Genomic DNA, 13,254 nt, shown 5'->3' on the forward strand with positions numbered 1-13,254 from the left:
AGCCTTCCACATTTCTTTTCCTTTTTTTTTTTTTTTTTTGATACAGTCTTGCTCCATTGCCCAGGCTGGAGTACAGTGGCACGATCTCAGCTCACTGCAACCTACACCTCCCAGGTTCAGGCGATTCCCCTGCCTCAGCCTCCCGAGTAGCTTGGATTACAGATGTGTGCCACTGAACCTGGCTAATTTTTGTATTTTTAGTAGAGACAGGGTCTTACCATGTTGAGCAAGCTGGTCTTGAACTCTTGACTTCAAATGATCCACCCGCCTCAGCCTCCCACAGTGCTGGGATTACAGTGTGAGCCACCATGCCCGGCTCACTTCTTTCAACAATCCATGACTCTTTCTATTACTAGGGTGGCTGTATTTCTCTTTCGTTGTGTGAGTTTCAAGAGTTAAGGGTCACTGCAATAGTTACTATTGATTTAATCCCACAAAGCTACTTATAATAAAGCTGCCCTCTTAGATAAATCAGGTATTTTTCTATATAATAAAAATCAAAGTTTCTGTTGATGTTTTTTTCCTAGTAAATAAACAACTGAGGTCTCTTTTGGAAAACAGAAGACCTCATGTTTTTCTTCCCTTCTACTAGAAGGAGGATGCTAATTTTTCTGTTACAGTGAACAATCTCTCTAAATCTAATGCAACAAGAGACCTTCCAGTTTACATTTCTGAAGAGTAATTGTGGCTGTGAGAAATATATTTCCAAGTAATAAATGACACCTTCTAATAATACTAAAAGAAATTTATGTGAAAGCTAATTAAACACAGAAGTCATAATTTGATCTTTCTAATGTCCACTTTTATCATAAATTCAATAAATTCAAATTGTTTTAAAGTCATTTTTACAGCTAAAGATTCTGGGAAATGTTACTCCTAAGAGTAACAAATAGCTTTTACTTCTAAATTTTGTTCTGTTTTTACCTCCTAGCTTTGTCAATTAGCAAAGTTCACTTCTCAGGGCCTCCATCTCTCATCTTCAAATGACTGAAAGGGCCCTTAAGGAGCATGGGAAGACCTAACTAGAGGCTGTCTGAATCCAACAGTCAGACCTAACTAGACGCTGTCTGAATCCAACGGTCAGACCTAACTAGACGTTGTCTGAATCTAACAGTCAGACCTAACTAGACGCTGTCTGAATCCAACGGTCCAATGCAATGACTAAAGAATGTATTTTTCCGGTGTGAATGTCTCTTAAGGTGCAAGCCCCAGACTTCCTATTTGAGATGAAAATGCTGTTAGAAGGTTGAAGAATAGTAAACCCTGGGTTTTCACTTGCAAGGAACAGTTAACAGATGTCGTGTGAGCTTTTAGCTGGTGAAGATTCACACCAGGGGTTCATTTTAGAGAAAATTCATCATGCCAAGTCATTTTCCACGGGAGACTACACTCTAGTCAAGTAAGTATATGTTTAATTTCTCTAATGTAAATTGTATTTATTACACAGATTGGCAGTTAAAAGAATCAACTTTGGGAGGCTGAGGCAGGAGGATCACGAAGTCAGGAGTTTGAGACCAGCCTGGCCAACACGGCAAAACCCCGTCTCTACTAAAAATACAAAAATTAGCTGGGCGAGGTGGCAGGTGGCAGGTGCCTGTAATCCCAGCTACTTGGGAGGCTGAGGCAGGAGAATTGCTTGAACCCAAGAGGCAGAGGTTGCAGTGAGCTGAGATCATGCCATTGCCCTCCAGCCTGGGTGACAAGAGCAAGATTCCATCTCCCAAAACAAACAAACAAAAAACCCCAGAATCAAATATCAGTGCTTTCACAAAATGTATACAACATCAAGAAGTGACTGTGATGATGTGAGATGGCACTGGACACTCAGGGAGGGAGATTCTTTTGTAAAACTGTGCTCTTGGTTGATTGTGGTGGCTCACGCCTGTAATCCCAGTGCTTTGGGAGGCTGAGGTGGGAGGGTCACTTGAGGCCAGGAGTTCAAGATCAGCCTAAGCAACACGGTGAGACCCTGTCTCTACAAACAATAACTACAACAACAAAGAAAAAACTGTGTTCTGTAACACAGCTACTCACAGAGCAGAAGAGACATGCATATGTTGATAAATAACTATAAAGCAGGTGGAAAGTGCAAAGGAGGAAGAACGAAGTACGCTGGCAATTCAGAGGAAAGAGAGCATTGCAGCTGACAGAGGTGGAGAAGGCCCCATGGAGGGGACCCACGCGGAGAAGCAGGACAAGGGCAGAGGAGAGTCCATCCAGGCCGAGCACAGTGTCCGGGTTACGAAGCAGAAGCAGGAAAGGCTGCATGAGAAAGCGGCTTAGGAAAAACTGCACCAAGGGAGGCAGATGCTTGGGGCTGGATGGTGGGAGGACCAGAGCACCACTGATGGAGCCGATTTTTGCAAAGTAAAAACAAATGCCCAGTGTGTCTCTGTACACCTGTAACGTTTCGTGTATCAGCTATGTTTTAAAAAGTGCCTGTCCGGGTGCCAAGTCAGCACTGGTAAAAATGCACGCGGCTTCCCCCTTGAGGATGCAGCACTGCTCAGTAGCACCGGAGAGGCCTTTAAATCCTGCAGTAATAATACTCATGAACTGCGCAGCTCAGCCTTCCCTGAAGACCAGGACCCCCTCTGACAGTGATGACCCTGACGCCTCCTAAGCCCTGTTGCACACGGGTGCGGCTCCCTCTCTCTTTTGGACAATGTTCCTTGCTGAGTTTGCTCCCTATCTCCTGGAGACAAAACTCTTTCCTCACTCCATCAGGCTTCCTCCACCAGAGCACACAGGCAGGGAAGGCCTGCGGGGGCTCCAGCGAAGCCAGGAGAAAACAGCGCTGCGAGAACGCAGTCAGTCAGGGGCGCGGGGCTCCGGTCGGGAAACCAGCGCTGTTAGAATGTAGTCAGTCTGAGAGCAGACACCCCCCAGCTTCCATACTCATTCACAATGCTGTTGCTTCAAACTGAAAACTACATTTGTCAATATCTTTAAATATTTAGGTACAAGGTTTGGAATTTTGGGAGTATCTTAATTTTTTGTTTTTTATTTTTTACATCAAATGATTAATTGTGATCATCTCAGGGTAGATGGGTTTATGAGTGTTATTTATAAGCTAAAGTATATTTTCTGATTTTGTTTTCTAAAATATTCTTGTATAAAGAAAAATAAATTCAAAGTACACAAAATTCAGAAACATTTCAGGCTTTCCTTACTACCACTCGTAAGCACTCAGTGTACATTTACTCTGTGGAGAGCCAGGCAGCAAGAGGTGGTTTCTGCCTCTGGATCCTGGGCTTCTCCTGCTCTGCTTGTTTGCTATCACCAACATGTAAAATTTTGCAAAAATTCCAGAAAATGAGTGTTTCCAAAGACCAGCTCTGCCTGAAGCCTTTTCACTTACGGTTGCCTTCACTGGACTTTTGCATGGCTCCGCCCTTCCAGTGTGCTCTGAAGTGTTCCTGACCGCCCTCCCACAGAATGCCTCCCCATGTCCATGGCACTCTAGCCTCTCACTGCTCACTTACTAAGAATGAGTCGCTTCCTGAAAAAATTACCTACATGCCTACTGTCCATCTCACTATGAGAAATGTTTGATGATGGCACAAACTTTGTCTTAAGTTTCTTTGTAGTAAAATTTGACCTAGGCTGACATGAGCCCCTTTAAGTCTGGGTCTCCTGCCCTTCCCTGCTGCAGGAACACTGGCACATGTGATACTGAACTGTGGCATCATGCATGGCATCTGTACCACGTCACCTCTCACAAAGCCAGAAACCTAATTCTGAAGCGCACCTGCCCTCAAAGCTTCAGGCAAGGGGAGGTGAGCCTGCATTGCTTTGTACATAAATTTAATTTCTGCTAGGAGACACTTGGATACTTCCAACTATTTTCCAATACTATTCAGATAAGGAAATGCTGACCGAAAGGAGTTATGAATACGTCAAGCAGAAAACTGAACATGGACAAAAATGCTTAAAGATGCTGCCAAGATTGCAAAATAGTGCCACGACCCATGATTAGCAATATTGAATTTTGACTCAGCGGTCATACTGATGAACTTGTCTTCTGTACAAGAACATATTGCTATTTCCCATTAAGAATACAGAACTGCGCTCAGCACTCTCACAGGGCACATTCATTCAACATCCAGCACGTGTCCGGCCCCGCCCTGGTGCTGAGGTAAGGCCGGTGGCACACTTCAGAGCCTCGCGGAAACACCAGCACGCCAACTGTTCTTCAGGCCGTCACTTTCCTGCAATTTTTTTCTTTCACCTCCATGTTTTTGTTCGTTTTTGGTGTATTTTATCTTCTCCCACTGAGCGTACTCCTTCCCTGTAAACCATCTTAAAACATTTTGGGGCCAGGCGCAGTGGCTCATGCCTGTAATCCCAGCAATTTGGGAGGCCGAGGCGGGCGGATCATGACGTCAGGAGATCGAGACCATCCTGACTAACATGGCAAAACCCCATCTCTACTAAAAATACAAAAAACTAGCCAGTCCTGGTGGCGGACGCCTGTAGTCCCAGCTGCTGGGGAAGCTGAGGCAGGGGAATGGCGTGAACCCGGGAGGTGGAGCTTGCAGCAAGCCGAGATCGCACCACTGCACTCCAGCCTGGGCTACAGAGCAAGACTCCATCTCAAAACAAAAAAACAAAACAAAACCAAAACAAAAAAAAACCATTTTGGATCCAGGTGGATAGAAATAAATAATAAATGAAAAAGTAAAGAAGAAAATAAATGTACGTACTCTACAAGAGGCCAATTTTGCAACACAGGTTGAACTCTGTCACCTGTTGGAGGGCGCAGTGCTAAGGGTTACTCTCTGCTCTTCTCCCTTCAGCCCCACCCCGACATTTTAAGAGACAAAGCCAGAAGCAGCAGCCTGGCCATGGCCAGTGCCCGTCTCTCACAAATCACTGATTTGCTCTTGCCCGGGGGTCCCTGTCACTGGTGGGCAGAGACAAGTGGGACATCACACTACTGCTGAACTGATTTAAGAAGCCGACTTCTGCATTTCCTGTTTCTCCTAATGGGATCGATGGTGATAGACATTTATGAGGAACAGAAAAAGGTGAATAGGGAGAGAAAACTTCAATATTTTAAGAACTAGGTTGGTGAGATAAATCTAATTCTTCAGATGACCTCTTAGAAAAGGGTATTAATTTTAACCATAGGACAAGGTTTACCTGACTCTTGAGAGCAATTTGGTAATTTATAATTTCTTAAAAATGAAGCTATTGTAATAATTAAAAGAGAAGGAAGACAGAAGCAAGGAACATCCCATGTATGAAAATTAAAAAAAAAAAGGCCAGGTGCAGTGACTCATGTCTGTAATCCCAGCACTTTGGGAGGCCAAGCCAGACAGATCATTAAGTTGATGAGATCAAGACCAGCCTGGGCAACATGGTGAAACCCTGTCTCTACAAAAAATACAAAAATTAGCCAGGTGTGGTGGTGGGCACCTGCGGTCCCAGCTACTCGGGAGGCTGAGATGGGAGGGTTGCTTGAGCCTGCCTGGGAGCGGGGCCGGGAGAGGGGGCGGGGGCGGGGGGGTCGAGGCTGCAGTGAGCCGCGAGTATGCGTGATTATGCCACTGCACTCCGGCCTGGGTGACAGAGTGATACCCTGTCTCAAAAAAGAAAAAGAAAAAAGAAAATCAAGAAAACCTTTCTGCAGCTACTTTTTCTGAAATGATCCTGGGCAGAGAGGAGGTTCCCTCCTCTGACCTAGTGGCTAACTCCAAGCACCTAGACAGGCATGAAAAGCGCACCCAGCAGCAACCTTAAGCAATCACTCTGGGACCAGAAGTAGGACAGCAGGTGGGCAGAGAGGGAGGTGGAGGTGACGCCCGCCAACCATTTGCCTCACCAGCACCTGCGGAGAGGGGAGCCCTTACTCTTCCAGGAACCAGATCTGCAGCTCTGCCTGGGGCTCGTCAGCCACTGTTAATGCAAGGCGGTCTTGCCAGAGCCCCTTCACGTACGCCCGCTTCGCACAAGGGCAGCTTTGCTGTTTCTACACTGCCACTGCAGCAGCAAATCCCAGAACCTGCTCAATGTAATTAAGTTCTTCCTACAGAGATCGTCTGCACACATGAGACCAAGTACTTCGAGGGACTGGTTTCTTGATCTGTCTAGTATCTAATCTTTAAAAAGTCCGACAGCAGAGGTCTGGACAAACTGTTCCTCCTGTCACAAAAGTTACAATGTTCCAGGACACAGTAAGGGCTATGAATGCTTGTTATGAATATGGATACGAACGCAGACTGTAGTGTAAAAACACAGATATCTGCACCAACCGCATGCGTGTGACTGAAAGATCTCTTCTGAAGGTAGCTGAGCATCAGCCCAGGGAGACGCCTGGAGCCAGTCGGCCGTGCCCACCCCGGGAGCTTCCAGCTCCGCACCGTGATGTCGGCGAATCTCACCTGCAAGCAAATCGCCAGGTTCACCCTGCAACCGAACGAGGTGCTGACGGCCCGCGGGTGAAGGCCCAGGTCCTTAAACAGCTTTGAGAACGACTGTGTGAGCGCGATCCGTGGCCGCTCTTCCGCCACGACCACGCAGGTCCTCACTCGGGACAAGTCCAGCCCTCGTGCCTGGAGATAACGACAGAGAAACCAAGTCAGCCCCCACGGGCCGGCCGAGCTTGGAGTGAGCCGGAGACGCCTTCCCTCGGATCCCCACATAAACACTGGAAAACTCAACACAGCGATGCCTTTCCAGGGCCGCCTGTGTCCACTTCGTTAATGTAACAAACCCACAGTGGTGAAAAAGCACTCACACAGCTATTCAACTGATGAACAAACAGCCGCCTGGAGCCACAGCAAGAACTGTGATGAGGAGACAGGCTGAGGAAAAGCAACTTCCTGGATGAGACGATTAAAGGCAGTTCGGGAAAGGAGAGGCATTTGATACATTCTTCTGGGCGTGGATGTACCAGAACACACACTGGAGAGGAATGGGGAAAATCTACATATTTTAAAGAGATGGGGTCTTGCTATGCTGCCCAGGGGAGCTGAACTCCTGGGCTCAAGTGACCATCCCACCTTGTGGTCTCCCAAGTAGCTGGGACTACAGGCATGTACCACCACACCCAGCCTGAAAACCTGCATTTTAATATGTAGGAACATAAACCTAAATTTTTAGACTTCATAGACAGTGCTCCATTTATGCCCCATTACACCAAGAATTATTCTCACTCTCAGCGTGTCTGTTTCTACAGTAAGCATAAGAACATCTCAGTTTCCACACCAAATTCAGTCAGCTGAGCACAGCAGCAAAAGTCATACAAGGATTTCAAGGAGTTAAGCACAGCTCACTCTGTGGCACTGCCCGGGCCAAGAGGGAACACAAGGGAGTGATAGGAACGGCTTGTGAATGTGAAGGCGAACCGTGAATGACTGTCTTGGAGTGGAAGCCAGAGCTGCTAAGAGGGCGGCCACCAAAACCCCAGCCGTCAGGTCCTTTGAGCCCTTTCCAGGCAGCCTCAGCCCACGGACCACTGACAAGCGTCCTGAGCAAGGAGGACACACAGCTCTAGCTGACTTCAACATTCGTGCTGAGCACACAGACACGACTGCACACACAGAGGTAAACAGGAAAAACTCAAGTCTGGGGAATACAAATCACGTATTCACACGCGCTCATGTCTGAGAGGTAAAGCACATGCAGCTGCAATAGCAGGTCTGAAGCCAAAGATTATAAATTTGGCTCCAGGTTCGTTCAACCTAAGAACCTGGAGAAGTTGCTTAATTTCTCTGTGATGTAAGTTCCGTAGCTTTAAAATGGAGACAATAACGGCTCCTATTTTAAAGAGCTATTGTAAGGATGAAATGAATACGTAGTGACCCTCAACTATGCCATTATTTATTCTGGTTATTTATGTATGTGCCAACAGGAAGGTCATGAAAATGTACTCACTTTTTAATACAATATAGATGAACATGAATAATGCTGTGTAACTTTTTCCTATATAAATATAGAACTCAAAATGATTGCACAATTACTTATATTACATAACGTTATCTTGAGTTTTGCTTTCCTGTTCAAGCTTTATGCATTAGGAAAACAATGCAGGACGGATAAATGTACTGTTGCACTACTGATCTGTGTGTGGATGCCACAAACACAAACACAATCCATGTATATACGAAGACAGACACACAATCCAAACAGTACAAAGTCAGTTGAAATTTAGTCAAAACTGGTCAGATGATTATTCCCTCCTAGTTACTTGGAGCTAAGTACTACTTAATTTACCATGAAGATATACCTATCAAAACATCATTGGTTTAAATGGAGGGAAATACCATTATTCTTACATAATGGCAGTTACTTAAAAATAAAACACTGTTAACTTAATTGTAAAATGAATTGAGCTTAGGGTCCAGACCCACAAATCAGGGTCTCCAAGAAAAACAAAAGTGAGTGGCTAAATTCAAACCTACCTTCTTAAATACCAGTATCAGAACAAGTTAACATCACCTCAGAGCTTCTGAACACCGAACACTTCAAAACACTGAATCCACTCAACAAAAAAATCAAATTTAGGATCTTTCAAGTAGACCCAGAGGAATGATTGGCATTGAAAATATTTTACATTCTGGTTTGTTACTGTCTGTGGTCGTGGGGAAATATTCACGTTAAAAACATTTTCATATAAAGGCAGTTTGCAAGCTTCAGGTGACGTTAGATTAAACCCAGGCTTTTTTTTTGGAGGACTGTTTTAACTTCACCCAATCACAGACGTGCCTTCTTAGAAACAAGTCCCTGTGGGCTCGCGGGGCGCTGAGCTGCCAAGGGAGCTGCTTACCTTAAGGGACTCTGTTTGCGAGCCCAGCCCCTTGGTGCACAGCTCCATCACGGAGTAGGAGCAAAACGTGTCTCGGACTTTGTACTGACTCACGGCGAGAAGCCACAAGGCGGGGTTGGTTTCAAGCTCGGAGGGTGGGATCAGGATGGACTGGTGCCCAGAATACACACTGCAGAGAAAGAGGAGGCTGTCAGGATGGGAGCTCAGCAAGGCTGGAGGGCTCAGGGCAGCACTGACTCCAAGGAAGAGGACTTAGAACAGCCTGTGCTGCCATCTGTAGAAGGGGACAGTAAAACCAACGCTACAAACTACAACCATGTTCACATGAAAGCCTTCTGAAAAGCAAATATGTACTACAGAATCATGAGGCAGTTACTACCACTTTGAACACACATTTAAGACTACTGAATGCTGTGATGCTCTGACGTCTCTCAGACCTGCGACATCAGCAAACTGGATCCTCTTAGTAGAAAACACAGGGTTCAAATTTTGGTCCAAAAAAGTCTAGCTTCAGAACAGGAGCTGGCAAACCACAGACACTTCCTGTTTTTGTAAATAAAGTTTTATTGGAACAGGGCCAGCCACCACCACTCATTTGTTTAAATATTGTCTCTAGCAGCTTTGAGATGAGTGATAGTAGAGACCACAGAACCTAAAATATTTACCAAACAGCAATTTAAGAAAGAGTAGGCCTATACGTGGTTTAGAAAACTGACAGCCAGGGTGAAAAAAAGACAATTATGGTAAGTAAAGTTAGTCACTCAATCTTTTTAAGTTCAGATTTTTATTTAAAAATGATCCCAACAAATCACCAAACAGAAGAGAGAAAATATAACCATTCTTTAATTTTACCTTCATATGAGAGAATAAATTTAGAGAAATGAAGCAGTGATAGGTTACATATTTTAATTTATCATCAATTGATGGGGTAAGTGTGGATTTAACAAACAACTTGTCAAAACTACATTTTTAATGTTTTTACTACTATGAATTCACATTAATAGATGCCATACATTAAAATAACATATCCCAGATAAATCACGTTCTAAGATTTAAAAATTAGTAAGAACGTTCTGTTGCCCAGGCTAGAGTACGGTGGTATAATCATAGCTCACTGTCACCTCAAACTCCTGGGCTCCAGCGATCCTCCTGCCTCTCCTGAGTCGGCAGGACCACAGGTGCACACCACCATGCTTGTTTTTTTTTTCCAGTGGTAGGGTCTATGTTGTCCAGGCTCGTCTTGAACTTCTGGGTTCAAGCAATCCTCTCTTGTTCCTGCTGTGGCCATGTAAGATGTGCCTGGGCCTCCCAAAGTGTTGGGATTACAGGCATGAGCCACCATGCCCAACCTACACCTTTTTTTTTTTTTTTTTGGAGACAGGGTCTCATTCTGTCACCCAGACTGGAGTGCGGTGGTGTGATCTGGGCTCACTGTAACCTCCGCATTCCAAGCTGAGGCCATCGTCCCACCTCAGCCCCCGAGTAGCCGGGGCTACAGGTGCACAACACCACGCCTAATTTTTTTTTTTTTTTTTTTGGTAGAAACAGGGTTTCGTCATGTTGCCCAGGCTGGTCTCAAACTCCTGGATTCAAATGCTCCTCCTGTGTTGGCCTCCCAAAGTGCTAGGATGACAGGCATGAGCCGCCACAAGAGGCCTACACAAAATTTTACCAGTGAAATAGCACTATGATTAACAAGTTAGGTCTTGTTAACTACCATGCTATAATACTAAAGCCAGTTCTCTAATGTGGCCAATCTCATTTAGAAATTTTCATAATTGTTTATAAGGGAATCCAACTGAATAAATGTAAGGAAATTAAGTTGGCTAACAAAATTTATTTCAAACAGGACCCTTAGTATGAAAAACTACTCTTTGGCAAATGTGACAAAAGCGTTTTTGGGCAATTTTCCATTTCTTTCCTCATTCTCTTTTCCAAAGCTTGATTTATTCTTTTCAAAAGGACAGAGAGCCCTCTGTGTCTGTGGGTTCCTCACCCCTGGCTTCAACCATGAATCAAAGATGTTCATGAAAAAACCTGCGTCTATACCTAACTCGTAGATTTTCTTGTCACTATTGAATAAACAACACAGTACAACTATTTACAGAGCATTTACGTTGTCTTAGGTATTACAAGTAATCCAGAAATTATTTAAATCATGAGAGAGGAAGTGCACAGGTGATGTGCACATACAACGCCATTTTATGTCAGGGACTTCAGCATCCTCGCTTTTTGGTACCTACGGGGTCCCGGAACCCATCTCCTCTGTGGACACCGAGGGATGACTTTATAGCAAATAGTGACCTTTTCAAGGGTTGAATCCTTGGAGAACAGGGTTAGGCACATAAGGGGTGAATATGAGGCCTCGAATTATTACTCTGCTGTAAATTGGCCATTTAGTCTTAGTTTTAAAAATTTTATTGTGGTAAAACATATGTAACATAAAATTTACCATATTCACCACTTCTTTTCTTCTTTTCTGAGACGGAGTCTTCCTTTGTCACCCAGGCTAGAGTGCAGTGGTGCGATCACAGCTCACTGCAGCCCTGACCTCATGGGCTTCAGTGATCCTCCCACTTCCCAAGTATCTGGGGCTACAGGCACGTGCCACTATGAGGGGCTAATTTAAAACTCTTCTGTGGAGATGGGGTCTCACTATGTTGCCCAGGCTGGTCTTGAAGTCCTAGGTTTAAGCAATCCTCCTGCCTTGGACGCCCAAAGTCATTTTAACCATTTCTAAGTGTCCCTGGAAGTGGATTCCTCAAAAATACACATCAGCATTAATGATTTGCTCTGTCAGAACTGCCAGCAGACAAACGAGCTTGGGTACCCAGTGTGAATTCCTGGCTAGAGAATTTGAAATATACTTGTGAAAATGAAATATAGTTTCACCTCCCTCCTCATCCCCATAAATAAGAAGTCAACATTAAGAAAAAACAAATCTTGACAGCAGAAACAAATAGAAAACCCAACTCATGATTTCCTACTTGCCCTTATCTCACTCAATACGATAAATGTTGGTTAATTGCTGTATTAGCCAAAATTGATTTTTGCCACTGGCAATAAATTCTGCCATGGACAAGACAAACCTACTTAAGAGCAGGTTGCTTATTCTGAAGACATTCTTCTCTGAGAATGTTGCGAACCTGAGCTGTTCTTTAGATCTTAACTTCAAAAAGAATAAAAATGGACATTTGGTAAGTAACATACATTTGTACATTAGCAATTTGATGGTTTCGGATTACTAACCTGACAAAACATACCAACAACTGAAAACTCTCCCAACTTGGGAATTCAACAAGACAGGTTCACCTCACCCGGGGGTCCTCGGTGGTGCCCCCTCTGCCAGCAGGCATGCCATCCAGCCCAGGGTCTCCCTACACACTTCAGTTACTGCAGTGAAGCACTTTATTATTTTTTGTTGTTGAGACAGTCTCACTCTGTCACCCAGGCTGGAGTGCAGTGGTGCATTCTCGGCTCAATGCAACCTCCGTCTCCCGGGTTCAAGTGATTCTCCTGCCTAATGCTCCTGAGTAGCTGGGATTACAGGCTCCCGCCACCACGCCCAGCTAATTTTTATATTTTTAGTAGAGACAAGGTTTCATCATGTTGGCCAGGCTGGTCTTGAACTCCTGACCTCAAGTGATCTACCCACCTCGGACTCCCAAAGTGCTGGGATTACAGGCATGAGCCACTGTGCCTGGCCTATTCTAAGAAACCCATCAGCTTTATTTAGGTAAACTTTGCATACCCTAAATTTCATTCATTTTAAGCACAGAATTAAATGGTTTTTAGTAAAATTGAAGAGTTGTAACATTGTCACCACTCTAGAACATTCCCACCTCCTGAAAGGGATCCCGTGTCCATCTGCAGTCAGTCCCATTTCCAGCCCTAGCCACTGTCATCACTCTACTTTGTTTTTACAAACTTGCCTTTTCTGGACACTGCCTACCACACAGCCACACTTCCTTCCCTCAGCAGGTGCTTCTGGGCTGATCCTGCACAGAAGCACCCACCTTATGGATGTGGCAGGCGTCCCTTGTTCGTTCACCTGTTGGCGGGCACCTGGATTGTTTCCTCGTGTTGACCGAGGTTCCAGGGAACTCACACCAAGTCTTTGAGTGGACGTTCGCTTTTCCTCCTCCTAGGAGGGCAGCTGCTGCGTCTTGCAGCAAGTCTGCTTAATTAAGATCATGCCAAACAGTGGCTCCCCATTTTACATTCCCGTTATCAATGTATGAGAATTCGTTTTTCCACCTTCTTGGCTACTGTTGCTTCGCAGTGTAAGTTTTGAAGTCAGAAAACACGAGCTCTCCAACTTTATTTTCCTGTGTTTTTGGTGACAGCATTCTAGTGGGTGTGAAGTGGCATCTCACTGTGGTTTTAATTTACATTTCCCTAATTAATGCTGGGTATCTTTTCATGTCCTGTTCGGTCCTTTGTATGTCTTCTTTTGGTGAGATATCTATTCAGATCTCTTG

General features: G+C 44.8%; 1 protein-coding gene across 4 annotated transcripts in view; it reads right to left on the bottom strand.

Annotated features, from left to right (window-relative positions):
• Positions 1–13,254, bottom strand: part of DIP2C (disco interacting protein 2 homolog C) — a 374,224-nt gene that overhangs the window by 43,237 nt on the left and 317,733 nt on the right. For all 4 annotated transcript variants that reach the window (XM_077945649.1, XM_077945648.1, XM_077945646.1 and 1 more), the window contains 2 exons: positions 8,774–8,942; positions 6,387–6,557 (listed from right to left, as the gene is read on the bottom strand). In XM_077945649.1, coding sequence (XP_077801775.1) covers positions 6,387–6,557; positions 8,774–8,942 — 340 coding nt within the window. The remainder of the gene's footprint in view (positions 1–6,386; positions 6,558–8,773; positions 8,943–13,254) is intronic.

The sequence above is a fragment of the Macaca mulatta genome, chromosome 9, assembly GCF_049350105.2.
Source record: "Macaca mulatta isolate MMU2019108-1 chromosome 9, T2T-MMU8v2.0, whole genome shotgun sequence".
Classification (NCBI taxonomy): Eukaryota; Metazoa; Chordata; class Mammalia; order Primates; family Cercopithecidae; genus Macaca; species Macaca mulatta.